Source organism: Plodia interpunctella, chromosome 2 (assembly GCF_027563975.2).
Source record: "Plodia interpunctella isolate USDA-ARS_2022_Savannah chromosome 2, ilPloInte3.2, whole genome shotgun sequence".
NCBI classification, from domain to species: Eukaryota; Metazoa; Arthropoda; class Insecta; order Lepidoptera; family Pyralidae; genus Plodia; species Plodia interpunctella.
This window is the reverse complement of record NC_071295.1, coordinates 8,828,847-8,847,101: the sequence shown is the minus strand read 5'-3', so window position 1 is coordinate 8,847,101 and position 18,255 is coordinate 8,828,847. Positions and strand designations below refer to the sequence as shown.

At 39.1% G+C, this 18,255-nt stretch overlaps 2 protein-coding genes across 6 annotated transcripts in view; one reads left to right on the top strand and one right to left on the bottom strand.

Moving 5' to 3' along the window:
* Positions 1–1,029, top strand: part of LOC128679445 (uncharacterized) — a 31,496-nt gene extending 30,467 nt beyond the window's left edge. For 3 of the 5 annotated variants that reach the window (XM_053761715.2, XM_053761723.2, XM_053761743.1), the window contains one exon: positions 289–1,029. In XM_053761715.2, coding sequence (XP_053617690.1) covers positions 289–516 — 228 coding nt within the window. In that variant the 3' untranslated portion in view covers positions 517–1,029. The remainder of the gene's footprint in view (positions 1–288) is intronic. The other 2 variants (XR_008405756.2, XR_008405755.2) reach the window with 1 other exon arrangement.
* On the bottom strand, positions 1,015–17,879 carry LOC128679469 (rifampicin phosphotransferase-like). Its single transcript, XM_053761752.2, has 24 exons — positions 17,704–17,879; positions 16,336–16,593; positions 15,258–15,426; positions 14,756–14,866; positions 14,299–14,538; positions 13,892–14,019; positions 13,533–13,691; positions 12,885–13,096; positions 11,971–12,119; positions 11,387–11,517; positions 10,874–11,015; positions 9,611–9,758; positions 8,892–9,012; positions 7,768–7,916; positions 6,772–6,903; positions 6,267–6,416; positions 5,852–6,019; positions 5,439–5,658; positions 4,550–4,791; positions 4,137–4,288; positions 3,489–3,716; positions 2,828–3,017; positions 2,368–2,485; positions 1,015–1,317 (listed from the first exon to the last, which is right to left on the bottom strand). The coding sequence occupies exons 1-24, from the start codon at positions 17,813–17,815 to the stop codon at positions 1,166–1,168; spliced, it is 3,981 nt and encodes a 1,326-aa protein (XP_053617727.1). The 5' UTR covers positions 17,816–17,879; the 3' UTR covers positions 1,015–1,165.
* Between the last annotated feature and the right edge of the window lie 376 nt (positions 17,880–18,255).

Below are 18,255 nucleotides of genomic sequence, written 5' to 3'. Positions count from 1 at the left end.
TCCGAAACCATTTGTCAGTTGTAAATTTTGACTGAATTGTGTAATGGAAAACAATTGAACTATAAAATATATATACTATAATAAAAATATTTTATTTTTTTATATTAGGACAAATCACACAGATTGAGCTAGCCCCAAAGTAAGTTCGTGACTTGTGTTATGGGATACTAACTCAACACAATATGATTGTGGCGTTAGTGGGTTTGCACGCTCACCTCACTCACAAGCGCCACCATAATATTTATCGATTTGCGTATGCAGCGCGTTAATCATTTATATTTTTGTCAGGTTATGTGCAACGCTGAGGTGAAGTGGCTGGCGTGGCGGGCGGGCGAGGTGGGGGCCCGGGCGGTGAAGGTGGCCCCTGGTATCTACGTGGGCAGGGTCCACTACAGGGGCTCCCACCTGCTGGGGCCCGTGCACGCGCCCTCCTACCGCTGCCACGTGGTCATCTTCGGCAGGCCCTTCGCCTTCAACTGCTATGAACTCCTGGTACTCGCCGCGAATAACAATTAATTTCTACACCGCATTTTTGGGAGGGTATTGTGAAAAATTTGACCCGTACGGGTTGAGGTGACGTAATCCACCGATTTCATTTGGGGTGATACTCGAATTTTGAGAATTGAAAGCGTATTTGCATTGACAAGGCTGGCGATCAAATGAGATCTCTTTTATGGATATGTAATGTCGAAATCGGTCCGCGGGTTGACATAAGGCTCAAAATTGACCAATCGACTGGTATAAAATAAAATGCATGGTAATAACTAAACACGATAATTTAATTACACTTTATATCGTTTATGAATGCTTTCGTCATGAGGCATCACTGCTATACAAGAAGTACCTTTGCTTATTTATATTTGATCGCGCCGCCTGTCGTAAACTTTTTAAAATATTTTTTTATTTATTTAAATCGAACCGACGTTGCGTTTTGTAGGTCTTTATATTTTGACGTGTTTAATTTGTAACGTCTTTTTATAATGTTTATATTCAATTTAATAAATAAACAAGTACTTAATATAAATTAAACTGAGATTTTATTTACATATTTTGAACTGTGATAGGTATCTCGTTGTAATATATATAAAGTAGTGAGAAACTAAACTTTCAAACACGTCATTTTATCAGTCTCACAATATAACAAGGATAAACAAACAATATCACATCACTTGCTTCCTTCATCGTCAGCTACGGACACCTTCTCCAGCACACCCTGGTGTCCAATGAGTCTGACCGTGTCTCCAGTGCGGAACATGTCCGCGGCTCCCGTCGCTCCCACTACACACGGCAAGCCGTATTCGCGTGCTATGACTGCGCCTGAAAATAACCGAAACTTAAGATTTTCTTGACCGAATGTGACACAACTATACACATCATCATATCTTTCGTTTCGCTCATATAAGAAACGCATATTATAAATACATACAGAGCCATATATTGTCCCATATAATATGCCTGGTTTAACAACACCCTAACCTACTAGTTGGTCCATAAGTCAGTGATGACCTTTGCAGTTTTAAGCAATCTGCACAACTTTATAATCTAATGGTATCATGGAAAAACGCCATCTATCCCAATAGTACCGTTGAGTTTTGTCCCATTATGCGACAACTGGTGCTGGAGTAACTATTTTCCGTGGTCCAAGTAGTATAAGTAAATATGTCTACGGTTAAACGATTTATTTCCATCGTCTCAGGTCGTCAGGTCCAGTGATCTCCACAGGTAATGTTAAAACTTTTTTCTTTTTTCCTTCTTTTTAAATAAGTAGTATCTTTGACTTCAATTATTGTATAGCATGTAACTTCTACTGTAAACCTAGCTACTGTCAACGTTATAATTATGGTCTATAACATTGGTTACCATAGGACAGGTGTGTTGCCTAGTGTGGGACAATGTATAAGCAATGTAGCTAATTAATTTTATAATTAATACAATTTCATATCATTGTCTCATCAGATCTCCTTTGCCGTAACTCCATTAAATTCCAAAGGCATTGTGCTACAAAATCAATGTTCTATACGGGGTGGATAAGTCTCGTATTTGGGTAATGTTTTTAGGCATCAACAATACAACCTCCTACAACTAATAATGATGGGTAAAGTCGCTGGGAAGAGAAAGGTTGGAGGAAGGAAAAACCTTGGCCACGGAACATCCGAGAATGGACCGGGATAGCGAGCGCAGCTGAGCTGTTCCGCCGAGCTAAGGACAAGAAGGACTTCACCATGCTAATCGCTGACCTTCACTAGTTGGAGAGGTACCCATAGAAGAAGACGGGGTGGATTATGCCGGTAGGCAACCAAACCAAACGATAGACCAATTATCGTTGTTTTTAGTCAGTTGAACAGTATCTTACTGTTTGCTACCAACCATGAGATATGAGCCCGCCCAGCTCGGTGACGATGCCGGTGAGCAGCGGGAAGTACGGAGACCAGCCGATGTCGGTCGCGTGCGTGATCAGGATGTCGCCGTGTTGCAGCTGGTGGATCTGACAATGTAAGGTTCCATAACTATATATACAGTCTGACAAGAAAGTGATGTTGGCTGGCAACACTGACTATTTATCAACCAATCTTGACCATTCCATATGGTATTGCAATGGGAAAAATCCCTACAATTTTGATTAAAATCCGCTTTACTTTCACGCCAAAACGGAATATTGGATTGAGATGATATTTGGTGTGGAAATAGTTACGCTGGAGAGTGACACAGCCTCTTTTTTACCACAAATAAACAAAGTTTGCCGCAACTACAGTCGCAGGTAACATTATGTCTCAAATATAACGGATAGGTATATACCTATATAGAGAACCTGTAAAGATCAAACTACCTCTGAAAGATCCTTGACCACGCAAGCTCTGCCGATGGCCTCTCCTCCGTACACGGAAGTCGCCTCAATCCTCGCATCTCCGGCGGTCACTGAAGGCCCCTTCACTTGGAGAGGCTCTGGCCACCCCGTATAGTTCTCCGCGAACCGCAACTTGGACCATTTAGGATAATATTGTTGACGCTGGATTGCTCTGAAAATATGTTACGGTTAAATACGATTCATGAAAATCAATCATTGATCTATGTATATTCTTGACACTTCTTCTTCAGCCTGCCTCCTCAAGACCCATCGGACTTGATAAATATAAATGGAAAAGGCGCGGAACTATAAGGCTTTGTGTTGTGCGCATGTCCAGCCCACATGCTCACAGCACACGTCAAAATTTAGTTTGAAAACGAACCTTTTACAACATCAACGCCTCTAGCGGCGAATCCTCTCGCGGTAGTCTTTATTGACACAAAAAAATATAAGAGGTGTCATGCAATAAAAGTGAATATACCATGGAATTGGTAGGTACTCCGTACAACAGTACCTGCTAATTTCCTGCTGGTTGACAGGAAGAGATCCCTCCAGGGTATAAGATTGCCGTTGCTTATAACCTTTTTTGTTTTTTCTTACGTATACAAACAAAATTGAACAACAAATCATTAGTAAAACTCACTTCCTCAAAAGCGCTGCGTCCCTGGTCTCATAATATCTCTTGAGCTCGTGTTCTCTGAAGTAGTACACCAGGTCGGGGTCGGGCAAGTACCACTCCCTGACCAGCTGCTGGCCCAGCGCTATCACCATCAGCCTGACCTTGTGGATGCCCAGGATCAGTTGGGCCTTCGTGGCTTCTCTGTTGCGGACCATGTGACGACATACTGGCAGCAACCATCGCAAAATTTTCCTGTAATTTTGTCCCAAATTGTGCTTCTAAATTTTAAATATATATAGAGTCTAAAAGATACATCGTTGATTACAATATGCTTATTGTTTCAGATATTATAAAGAGTTACCACCTGGGTCTATATACACATCAAGCCCAAAATCATTGGAAATTCGATGCTATTGTATAGAGGTTCATGCAGGGTAACTCGGCATGCTGTTGACTGGATAGTTAGTGTATTAACATATATGTATGTGTAAGAACTCACATGCATACATACACACATGAGTTCTTATTCCAATGTGTCAAAGTCTACGAATACATACATATCAATGCACGTGATATTAGATGGAACCCATAATCAAAAATATAAAAATCTCCGATGCTCAATACCTGCGGAAGAAACCGGAAAAACGTCCAGATATGAGAGATAAAACAAACCTAGTGCTGCCCTTTTGTGGCGATTTCAAAGAAGCTATAACTTCAGCGTCTGTCTTGACCGTACTCTTCACTTCCTCTGTGGGTCTCATGCTGGCCAGTACTTTCATGAGCTCTTCCGGTACTAACACCCAAGGCTTTGTCGCTACATCAAACTGGAATAAAATGCGTTTACTTCAGGTAACTGACAAATACATACATGGCACTCTTTATTATAAACAGTTATTATTCCATCAAATAAAATATCCATGACTGAATGGGTTTTTTTTATCTCATTAATAGTCGCGCCACTGGTGAGTGTGGTCTTGTTACTATGTCTGTCTGATATTTACAAAGCCATAATGTAAAAAAGGACTCGAACATTCCAAGTTTCACAACGGACCTTACTAAACAAGCACCTACTAAATTGGATTTACCTCCATGATAGCCCTATAGCCGTGTTCGTCCAAAAACTTGACAACATTCTTGTGGACATCTGGCAAAGTTGTTTCCAACCATTTCAAAGCGGCCTTGGAGTCTTGGGCCCGGAATTCCTCCATTTTGCCAGTTTCGTGGATCTGACGCGCTATTTTTGCTAAAACTTGAGGCACTTCCGCGGATAAAACGTCCCCGGAACTCAACATTGTCCCTATGTCGGCGCACTGCTCTTGGGTGAAATCTGCGAAACAAGCAATGCAAGCAATTTGTAGCAATGAAGTCGCAGAGAAACAAGAATAGAACGAAAAGTTTTAAGAAAATAAGAACATTTAATATAATTTTTAGTATATCTGGAATGTTTCTTGTTTTAGTATCGTGTCTGTTTTTAAGCTTTCTTAATTCAAACCACGCAACGGTCTTGTCACTGTATACAAACCCGCGTGGCACAAGTAGGATTCAAACCTGGGACCTTTCCGTTCACAGGCGGGCGTCTTAACTATAACACCACCACTGTTTCAGTAAAGCTTCCCAAAGGTTTATATAGACACTAGCTTTTGCCCGCGGCTTCACCCGCGTCTTCACCCGCGTCAATTTCATCTCGGTTATTTAAGAAAAATAATGAAGAGTATGTTTATTTGTATTAAGTTCCATACAATTTTATTGTAAAGAACTAAAACCCAAATTTTCAAGTCACTAACTTCAACGGTGTAGAACTTTCATATAAAAGGTTTTCACCCGTTTCACCCCCTTCGGGGTGTAATTTCCAAAAATCCTCCTACGTCCAGTAGATTCAGCTGTACGTTGTCTGTATATATATATATATATAAATATATGAATTGTCGTGTGCCGGGCTAGGTCGCAAGTAAATAAATAAATAAAAAATCTCACCAATTCCTCGACCCTCCAGCAGGACAGCCATCGCGATGAGCTGGCTGCTAGAGCTGGAAGAGCTCGTATACATGTGTCTCACCGCCACATCCTGAATATTCTCCCGCAAGTCTGTGATGCCTTTCAAGATCTCCAACGAACTGTTGTTCTCCAATGAATTCGACATGTTTTTCACCGCTTTGATCGCTTTTTTCACTTGCCATTTGGATGTCAACAAAGGCTAGAAATAATAATAATAATCTTACCTAAAATTATATCGTTTTCATTTTAGTAAAATATGGCTAATTTGTCCAAAACGGAACTACAATATAATAATTAAATCTAATTAAACCACCTTTGAACAATTAAGAATAGTTTTAAAGCGCGTTGAAAAAGCGCTCGTGTGGACGAAGTTTTATGGCAGGTATACTCACCCACAGCATGGCTCGCACCATCAAGAGCATTCGGTGGTAAAGACTGAACGGCCGCCGGTGCAGCGCCGTGTCCAGGATATGTTGGTCGGCCAGCTTGTGCCCGTGGAGCGCCATCTCTTGCATTCGCACGCCAATGTCTATTGTCTTCGGCGGTCGCCGGTACGATAACTGCAATTTAATTTAAATTATATAATCAAAGCGTTTTCGACTGATAAAAATTACCAATCTGAAATTCGAACACGAGTGTTGACACTCATTGTGTTTCTTATTACTGGAAAGTCGGCGATTTTCTAAAAATTGTAAGTTGATGAAAATATTATTTGTTTACGTTAAAGCCCTTAAAAGGGCTTTGGGGCATCACAGCACCGATGTAACCGGGAACACGTGAAGACGAGTGGTAGAATATAAAACTCACAGCATACAAAGCCATGGCGACCCTGTTATGGGTGATGACAACCCACTTGTCGTACTCGCTCGCGCCGGGTTCCAAACCGCGCATCATGCAATCTGCTAGCGGCTTCACCATCACGTCGTAACCCATCGGGGACATCGGCTTTGGCATCACCTGGGATACAATACATGTAATAAATATCTTTCTTCTTCATAGTCATATTCCTCATGGCTGAGGGTCGCGATAATTACAAGGAATGGAACACACGACGACTTTCTTAGCTCTATTTTATGGAGTGTTTGCCATTGCCTACTCCATTTGACACACAAGTTGATAATCAAACAGAGTACAGGTTTCCTCAAAAATTTTTCCCTTCACCGGCAGCAAGTGGTTGATAAAAACTACTTTACACGTGGCACACTGGGCCCTTTCGGTTCACAGGCGTCTTAACCAGAACACCATCACCGCTTATAAATCTTTACAACGGTTACCATAAGGATAATACAATTTTCGTGTTTATGGTACTCACCTCTCCACAATTGGCAAACGTGACAAGATCCTCGTCTGACATGATGGGAGTATCGTTTTCGTGTAGCAGCTCCTCCTCCGTCCACCGCTCCAGCGACGTGATGGGCCGCGCTTGCAACATGTAGATGCCATCCTGTAAGCGTTCTAAGTTTTATATCTATACTAATATCATCGCTTAAACAACAAGAAGTTCACTGGACATAGGCCTCTTCCAAAGACTTCCTCACAGACAAATAGAAAACAGCCTGCGTCCAGCATCTTCCTACAACTTTGACGATATCGTCAGTTCTCGATCTTGGTTGGTAAATGTTACATAGTTTATGTTGCGTTTATTAGCGCATAAGAAGATATTAATGAAGTTGATAAAAATATGATGTTAGCGCTAGAGTTTTTCAAGATTCAATGAAATGTTAGTTTTAATGCGTCCTTTGTAGACATGCTTTTACATTGACAACAAAGTAGCGTACTGCTCGCTGTCAACTTTCATCTTGTCAATGTAAAGTATGTACACAGGACGCTTTACAGCTCAGATTTCAATGAACTTATCTGCCCGGGTGGGAGCGGTGTAATAAAGTATGCTATGACTCCGCTAACCCGCACACTAGCGCCACCATCACAAATAAATATACATAACAAATGTGATATATATATATAGACCTTGCGATCAGCCTTTCTAACTATGAGCAATTATATTGTGTGATGTTTAGGGTGCAAGTTATTCCCCAATGGAAATTACTTTCTTGATTTGGAGCTCAATCAGAGCTGTTTAACTTTAGGAGTCAGCGACGTTTCATTCTGTTCATGCAGTCCGGCATGGTGAGTTGTGAGGCCAGAAGTTTAGGATGGTTTTTCAATCTAACTCTTTTTATGTGTTGTTTCAAACTTTTTCATCAATTTAATTGAAAATATTCAAATTTTTTATCAATTTAATTGAAAATATGTTTTGTCATATTCTAATTGTTCAATTCATATTCTATTTTCTTCCTTTCCAACGAACCTTAGCCACGGCCCACTCGATGTCCCTGCCCTTGCCCCACAGCAGCTCCAGCCGCACCCCCAGCCGAGCCAGCTGCAGCATCTCCCGCTCCGACAGACACGGCACGCTGCGTTGTGTTTCCGGCACTGGTTGTGACGTCACACCTCCCCCTGTTCAATTGAATATGTACAGTCTGTCAAGAAAGTGGGCGCTGTCTCCAGTTGGCTGGCAACACTGTGTTTATCAACCGATCTTGACCCGTCTATGTAGTATTATACTATGTACTAGAATGGTAGGCTACACACAAATCTTTATCATCTTCTCGTGTTACCATCCGGTTGCTTACACACTACGTCTATTTTGCTACCGACTGACAGAATTGGGCTTATTCAGATTTCTTTTCGCGTCGAAATTAAGATTTAATATACTAAATCGAAATATTTCTCCATTGTATTTTTTTAATTTTACAGCACCTCGCTGTTCATTTTCCTTATAAATTTTGTCGATAGAGATCTCACAAAAACTAGTAATAGTCTCGTAATAGTTAGACTCCAAAGCACTGATTCAGCCATTTTTTATAGAAGACAAAATTCTTACACTTCCGTCACTGTAAAGTGACGGAAGTGTAAGAATTTTGTCTGAATGTGAGAAGTGTAAGAATGTTGCTACCTCAAGTATGTAAATACTTGAGGTAGCAACATTTGTAAAAACCAATGCTCATTTATTCGCTCGTCTAGCTGATATTGTATTGAGGAATCATCGAGATATCTATCGATTATGCACGCACCCATCAAAAACTGCTTTACTCGGTAATAGCATAGTATGTATGGCATCGAAAATTTACAACTAAATTCCAAATCAATATAAAAGCTTAAATTTAAATCTATTGAAAAAGCACCTCTTTATTAACTGATAAATGTTATTATACTTTAAATGATTTCTTTAATGATAGACTCTGATAGAATTTAGTGCTAGTATTATAATTCTTTTTTTTTTGTTTTGTGCATAGCATACCTATATTCGGTAAAACATGGAGGTTTCATTCATTTTGACATCAATTTGTATATTTGTACTCATGTTTTTGGCAAATAAATGTTTTCTTTCTTTCTTTCTTTCTTTCTCATGTAACGCCTTTCATCACTAACCGTCTGAGGCGGTGATACGCTCCGTTTTGGAACCCAATTCGATCTTCATGATGCTCAACTGGCCATCGTAATGTCGCTTCACTATAATAGTGTCAGGCTCCACGGTACCGGACACCACGCTCTGGAATTAAAATTATTAATAAGCGCAAAATTATTATATTGAATTATTTCTAAACTTCTTCGTAGGCGTCCATGCGATATTTGGGCACTCTCAAAGAAAACTGTGTATAGAATAAGCACCTTGTAATAGATTATAATAAGCATTTATTTCCATAACTAGCTTTTAACCGTGGCATTTTCCATGGGAATGTATTTTTTCCCGGAATGAAAAGTACAGTCAACAGCACGTCAAGTTACCCTGCATGAACCTCTATGGCGCGGTAATAGCGGCGAGTTTGCAATAAATATGTGTAGGTTGATGTGCTGTTGACTGCACTTCATACTCTTTAAGTACATGTACGAGAAATTTCAAGAAAATTGGTTAGGTAGGTAAAGCGTTTCCGGGATGAAAGGTACCCTGTGTCCTTCTCCATAATACAAACTACATGTAAGCAAAATTTCAAGAACATTTATAGAGCGTGAAGAGGTAACAAACAAACAAACCTACTTTCGTATTTACAATATTAGTTAGGTACATAAGCTGCGAAGTTTGCACGAAAACAGCGCTTGTATCACCCCGTTACACAACCATCACCGATTGCAACATGACTGTAGAGTACCTCACCGAGTCCATAGTTGGCGGTGATCAGCAGCCGCGAGGGGTCGCCGGCGGCCGGGTGGCGGGAGAACAGCACGCCGGCCGCGAGCGGCGACACCAGCGCTTGTATCACTACCGCGCCGCCGCACATACATGGCTGCCCGTTTTGTCTGTGAAAAGATGTGATCTCCAGAATTATGGGCAAATCTCGAGGGATTCAATAAAATATAGGTTTCTTCGTCTGCGTGTAATGCCAAAAAATCATACAGTTTTTTCACTTTGACAAATAAAAAGGCGGCATTTTGTTGACATTGACAGCCCTGTCGTTAGACAGTCGGCATAATATTAAATCCATATTATCAACGTTAATTAATATAATTTTCAGCCTAAATCAACCCGCTGTTGGATATAGTATTTACTGATGATAGAATACTTGTATGTTTGTAAGAATATGCGCAAAAACTGTTGGGTTTTTGTTATGATGATATTTGGCACACAGATAAACCTTAAAAGTAACATGGACTACCCGCTAGTATCATGTATTTGTGAGACTTTCATTTGCATCCATACTAATATTATAAATGTTGCGAAAGTTTGTCTGTTGGGCTACAAACACGGGCTACGTTTTTTTAAATATCAATCCTTTTATGACTATAATAGGGGGTGAAAGTTTGTATGAAAATCATATCCATTCCGCTTTCACGGCTAAACCGGCAAAAATAGATTTCAAAAATCAACCCCCAAAGGACTAAATTGAGGGTGAAATTATGTATGAAAATCGTTTTGAAAAGACTACCTTTGTAAATATATTAATCACAAGAATTATAATCATGTTGTCAGAAGTACGAACTATTCTACGCTGATGAAGTCTACAGCTAGTTGTTGGTCGTGGTTCGATTGCGAATCCATTGTTAGGACAAATCTCTTAGATAATTATTATTCTAGATATTTCACGACAAATGTGAAACAAAAATAGAATATCTCGTTTATTTTGACAACGATTTTGTAGTAAGTGCTTGCCTCTAAACCGAGAGGTTCCGGGTTCGATCCCCGGTCGGGTCATGATGGAAAATGATCTTTTTGGCCCGGGTCTTGGATGTTCATCTAAGTATACATGTATTTGTTATAAAATATAGTATCGTTGAGTTAGTATCCCATAACACAAGTCTCGAACTTACTTTGGCGCTAGCTCAATTTTTGTGATTTGTCCTAATATATTTATTGATTTGTCCTAATATTTGGTATTTATTTTTTCGTAGCTGGAAGGTATCTGCTAAGCACTTGCCTGCGGTAATAAGCGCTGGTGAAGGCGAACATGGAGCCCCAACATTTCTGGACGCCTCTCAGTACATCGTCATCGCTCACACAGCCCAATATGGTCTCATTCTGCCCGGCCGCGGATAAAGTTTCGCTGTCTTCGCCAATAGCTATAAAAAAAATAATTAAAGGTTATATCCTTCGAATCTAATGATCGAAAATTAGATATACTTTTTAAATTAGATTTTCCCAGAAGTTATTGTTTTTATGCTTTGGACTCACAAATTAGTTGAAGTACATTTATAAATGTTGTAATAATTTTAACATGTATTTCATTACAATTAACACATTTGTATGTGAAAATTAAAGGGCCTAAGTGTATTTAGAATATCATTCATCAAAAATGGATGTCATTGTTTTAATTATAGATTGAATACCTTATTTACGCGACCGTCCAAAAAAAGTGTTGTGTTTAAGGTTCATGTATTTATATGTATTTGTGAATTATTTTTACTGAACAAAGTGGGTATAGTATTCTTACCTGAAGACCTCACAGCGAATCGTTGTTCCAATCCTTTGTCTTTGGCCTGGAGCCGCAGTTCAGCCAGATATTTCAATATGTCGTCCTTCACAGCTCCTGTGATCTCGGTGGTGACGAATAACTGTATCGCCCTTTGAATTTGTACAAAATGATTTAATTATACATATAATTGTGACGTGTTGTTTCCGCTCTAAAATAGAACTACTCCATATCCTCTTACCGATGTACTAATGATAAAAGTACTTTAACAGCTTACAAGCAACAACAAGGGTTGGCCCCAGGTTGGCGGCCGGTTGTAAATTGTGGGATAGACAAAAATGATAATGAAGATCAGAAACGCAAACACATACAATTTCTTTATACTTATTATGATGTTAACACATTATTATGTGCATGTTTCCTCACGATGTTTCCCTTCACCGGACCTCCACTTTAAGTGGTGTCCTATAAAAATACCATACATGAGTCATATTGGTATACAAATTCATATCGCATGAGCAGGATTCGAACCTGGGACTGATCGATCACAGGCGGACGGTCCTAACCACTTGACCAATATATAAAATATACTTTGAAATACTAACTTGTTACATTTGTCCTTGAAGTTGCTTTCCTCGTAGTTGTCATTGGCGGCCTCGATCTGTTTGATAGCACTCGTCAGCGCTGGGTTCGTCTCCAGATGTTCCTCCAGGGCGCGGGTCGTCACGCAGAACCCTGGGGGTACTTTGTAACCCTGCGATTTAAAATAAAACATGATTTATGATGGAAAAGATTGTTTATTTTATTTTCTAGCGACCCGTCCCGGCCTCACTCGGGTAAAAATAATATTATTGTTTTTACAGGAAGACCAATAGCAACATTTATATAAACAAATAGACATAAAACTAGATAGCAAAGGAGCCAATTAAAAAATCCTTACCAATAAAAAACTAAACAAGATTTAAAAAGTTGAACTGTAGAACACACAACTATTATAATGGATATTACATAAGTTCTATACAGTGCAAAAATAGCATAAACTATATTGTACAGTTTTAAATTGTGTACCTTTGCGCAGGATCCTATCCGAGTTTATCGCGAACAGGCGGATATATAGACGCGGCAGAGCACTTTGTTTTATAATATGTATGTAAGTATAATCTGAAGAATAAATGGTAGGTATTTGTTGTAGTTTATTATTTTTTGTTTGATTAATGTTTGCATGTTTAAAAGATTAACTCTAAGACCGTATTTGGTGGATGACATAATCTATTGTATATATTGTATACGCGGATGTCTTTGATTATTTGTACAGTCGCGTGTATTAATGTGTACACAAATACACAGGTTCCTATTCCAATCTTATTCCAATATGGCAGCCTAAAATTGAATGCAGTATATATTGCACACTTTTGCACACCGTAAACACATAATACAATTGTACTGGTCGCACATGACTGTACGAGCTCTTGTACTTGCGTATTACAACACGCCTACTACAGTCTGTAAATATCCTGACCTCTTCATCTTGCACGGAAGCCAGCAACGCCAGCGAAGCGCCCTTGCCCCCCGTGTACTCCACGCACGCCGCAGCCCTGTCCCCGAACCAGAGGCAGTGCGGCGCGTCGCCCTCCGCCCCCGCCCCCGCCCCCGCCCCCGACCCCGCCCCCGCCCCCGCCCACTGCAGCGCCGGCGCGGGCGCCAGCGGGGACAGCGGCTGACGCGACTCCGCTAAAAATTATAAATATACATATGGAAATAAATCACACAGATTCAGTTAGCCCTAATAATATATAACGTTCTATGTATGTTTTGTATATGTTATAAAATATATAAAAATATAGTATATTTTATAACATATACAATACATACATAGATAAACATCCAAGACCCAGGTCAATCTGTAAAAGATAATTTTCTATCTGGATCTGATCGGGGATTAAACCTGGGACTACTATTTAATATACCTGAAATTTGCTCGACTGTATCTATGTATTAATTTTATTACGGCACGTAACACAATGTATATTGTTTTAAAAATTAAATGTAAACATAACCTCTAGGGCCCGTTTCGCCGTTTTCTTATAACAACAAAATTGTGTATCACATGTATTGGATAGGGTTAACTGGCAAATAAAACAGGCAGATTTATTTAGCAATTACTCACCCGCCTCATATCCCAGCACCAGCACGCCAGTGGCCGGGTCCCCGTTGACGACGCCCGCCGCGCTGCGGTGTTCGCAGCGCTGCTGGTAAGGTAACCCGCTCACTAGCTGTCCACCGTCTGCGTTGATGGAAAATACGAGACGGAACTCGCGACTTTTTGCTGCAAATTGAAAACAACATTTCAAATAGATAGACAAATATGTAAGGTAAAGCTACTAAATGATTTATATCTACTATTTTATATATACTAAACGATAAATCCTAACAAATATTACGAATGCGAATGAATTAAAACAGTTTCAGTAATGTTTGGCTTCGGTCCAATTCAGTTACACAAGTTTTATAATTGACACTACTCACTTTCAACGTTGAAAGTGAAAACCTTCGGGATCTCATCAGGAGTCTCGCAGAAATGTTGCATGGAAAAATCTGTACTAGTAATACTGCATACATCTCCATCAGGATGTCGCACGCACCCGGATATATTCCTGTAATATAGATAGGATATAAGCAACGTGGTATGTATGTACAGTTTACCTCTTAAACGACCAAGTAATATTTTGAGAGTATGTTTATAAGCGTGATGTTAAAATTTTTGAGGATGTTTACATGGATTACTCAAAAATCAACTGAATAAATTTAGAAAAAACAATTCTGCATCCGAGCAGATTTAGAATGTACCTACATCCATGGTGCATTTTTTATCCCAATATTGCTATTTTTTAAGCTTAATAAAACGGAAAAGGTCCATAACATGGGCAACTCACTCTGTAAGGACATTGTTATACGACATGCCACGGATCTGAACAGCAGTCCCGTCCTTGGCAACCACCAACAAAGACACAGAACGCCGTAGACCCTGGTACCCATGCGGGGCCCAGCGTCTTTCCCTAATGCCCCTATATCGCAGGTACTCGGTCTTATCCACGGCACCTTGCTCGTCGAAAGATTGGAATCGCCCTTGGGCTACACCGAATTGAAGCCAACCTCCGTCCTCCCATTTGCCTCTGAAATTGAAGAAAAACACATTCATTATGCAGTTCCTGTGGTGTAGCGTAAATTCCTAATCCAGGACGCTGGACGAAGAATTATTTGAGACCTCAAAAATATATGGCTCCTATACACAATCTCTAAACTCTAATACCGACGCAAATAAACGTACACTGCGTAGTTAGTATGTGAGCTTTTTACTATCGCAAGGAAAAACCAGCAATGTAAACTCACAATATATTTGGCCATTCGTCATCTCTCCACTGCTCCAAAGCCAGGGTGTGGGCGGCGAGCTGGTCGCTCCAGTCTTCGGGATAACGCGACACATCGGACCCTGATGTCCAACTGAAAAAAAATACTCAACTGATACTGGTGCATTCCGAAAATACATAAATAATAGATACGTTTTCCGTGCTGGTCTGGAAGCGAAAAAGATTTGTTACATTCTTCACATAGGTGATAGGCAAACATCCTATCGCTACAAGCACGTCATACAGCTCTTGGCTCTGTATACACCGTAATGTATGTATAAAGTGCGAAGTATGTACCTTATGTGCCCGATATGTAATTGTTAATCCTAAAAATAAATAAAACGCCGCAATCCCTTTATAAGATACATGCTCGATATTATTTCTAGATATCGTATTGTGCAATACAAGTAATATTAACCAACCAGAATACAAAAAATATCTAACCTAATAGTTACTGGAAGTTACTTGGTAGATGGTATTCTTACATAAAATTAAATTTGACGTGCTGTTTGACCCCGTCGGAGAGCCTGGTCAGGATGCCGTTGTAGATGACCCGCAAGCAGAGCTCGGGTATCACCACTTGTATTTTCAGACCTTCGGCCGTCCAGCCCTCTGCGGTGTCCTCCCAAGCTCCCACTGCGGTATCTGGGTGACCTGCAAGCGTAGGATAAGTACCAAGACTTTTTATTTATTTATTATTGGCGGCCGGCTTCGCTCGGATTAAACCATAATAAATCCCCTTTTCACCAATTGAGAGTGTAATCACAGTATCATCGTATGGTGAAAATCGTACACAAATCAGTCCGATATTTTTGAGTTTATTGCTTCGTACAGACAGACGCGACAGAGGCATTTTTTTATAATATAGTATTCACAACAGTGTTGGGACAGGGACCGCGCAGGAATATTCTGTACATCTAACGATGTACAGAATATCCCTGCGCGAATATTTACTCGTCAAGATTGTTTACGATTTAAGCTGTACCACTGGATCTCGAAAACTTTGTAGGTCGTATATGTAGCGAAATTAAAAACATTCTACCAATAAAGCATAAGAAGTATCATTTTTACCTTTCCGGTAATCGGGCAAGATTCAATTAAAAAATCTTTGAAAATTGAAGCGTTATTAATTGAATCGTAGATATGACTTGCAATTTATCGAGTGATTAAACTGAAATGTATACAAGTAACTAACAAAAGTCGATTATTGCAAAATGAAGGACCACGGGACACGTGATAAGATATAATAAAGGATATTTAATTATAAAATAATTAAAAGTAGATAAAGGCATGTTCTATATTTGCTGATAACATTATATTTATCAACAAACAATAGGATAGGTACCTAATAATAGAAAGCCACCTAAGTAGTTATTAGTTTATAACGTAGATATGACATTAAATACATATAATTTTAATTAGTTTTAGCAAGTTAAAATGTTGCAGTAAGGGCATAACCCTAAGGGCATAACCATAATCTTGTTCGAGGTATCGAGTTATTTAAAAAGTTATTGAGACTCAAATCAAGAGCAATATGAATAGTTACAACCATAAAGTACTTACGAGCCAAAGCATAGTTGGTTCCGTCAGCCAGTTTGATATACACGGTGACTTCAGCCATCGACTGCTGGCCACACAGCTTCCTGACGCCCACCAAGAGGGCGGCACCATCTGGTGTGGTCGCGACTATGGATATGGAATCCCAGCCGTCGTTCAAGTCTGAACGAGGGTGCTCATCTAGGGGGACGCTGCGATGATTTGCTCTCCATCTTTTCACTGCGTAGTAGCGCGCTACTAGCCATTTTAGAGGGTAGTTCCAACCTAATATGTTATCACAGTAAAAATATTATTGTGATTATGAGTTAAAGAAATACTATCGTCATTAGCCCTGAAATTATTATTTCTTTTCTTATTATTTCTATGACAAATAAAAACTATGGATACAAGACTATTCCATGCCTAATTATAAATTATTTTTTATTAATAAAAGATATTTAATTACTTATTACATTAAGTATATTTATATTTTATATCCACCGAAATATAAATTTAGTCTATTCTTAACTTGTTTAATCGCAAAGTACTTATTTTAAATGATCGAATTATAGGTACCTATAATTCGATCGTTTAAAATTTAACTAACTTTAATTTGCATCAACAAATTAATCCACGTCGATGTATGTCAGAAACGCATAATGCCAGGTTTTAGTAAGTACAGACTTTCATATTTTTAAAATCAGTGTATATCAAGGATAACCATATGATGCAATGACGCCTTTATTGTGGGCTATCGATTATCTACTATTTATTATTTTGCGAAACTATCATTTTGCGCAATTCTGACAATTTGCGAATCTGTCCTGTTGGCGAAGCTGTTTTATTATCCTTATCGAGAGAAAATAAATATTTCCGATAAAACGCGAATCTGTCTACGCTACGAGACTAAACCATAACATACCTCGAGTAAACTATTAATTAACGCCAATATGAGACTCAAGGCCAAACATTGTTACGCGATATACATAGTAATCATTACAGACATACATTATTTGAGACGTATCATAAATACGACAGTTTTTTCACATAGTATATTTACATTTGCGCAAGTTATTACAAAATTTAATCAGCCACAAGTGACTCGAGTTATTTATAGGTACTTTCCATATACCTACATGAAATTAGTAATCACAAAAATACAGTAGGATAAGATAATTTGTGAAAATCGAGGTATAAGTAAATTGACAACAGATAATAAACTAATGAATGGGGAAACAAAAAATATTATAGGTACTTAATAAAATTAAATTTTCGAGCTTAATACATTTGACAAAAAACTAGCAAGGAGCAAACTTTAGGACCCCAGATAAATCAAACCAAAAAAAAATCATTGAGAGAGGAATGATGAAACTAAATAAAAACTAACGAACTCACCTGGTTCAATATAATTCCGTCGCGTGATCCTATGTTTTCTTATAAATATTAGATAAACGACGAGGGCCGTGGTCATCAGACCCGATTGCAGCAATACATCGAAGAAATCCATTTTCGCGGCACAACATTGACACACGTCCTCAACCGCACAAGGGACGGAGTTGACTCGATTACATTAATCTTGGGTTGTGTAATTGATAGCAACGACGCGGATGTACACATTGACCATGGAGTTGGACGATACGAAAATAATTGTGCTCAGATATGAAACCTTGAACGCTGTTTTGTGCTTATAAAAACGCCGCATGTCCTGTACGATTCCCATCGATGATCCCATACGATGGTATGACGATTGGTTTTCTAAGCTTTGCCCATCTTGATCTTGATTTTTCCATTTCTAATTTTCTTTGTCTAGTGATGAAAATAAATCTCATGTACTAGTATACTTTAAATCGACTACAAATTATTGTTTATCCCGACTTATAAGAACATATAAGTATTTTTTATAAGACCGAACCAAACAATACGTTCAAAGGAAATCCCCTGACAATT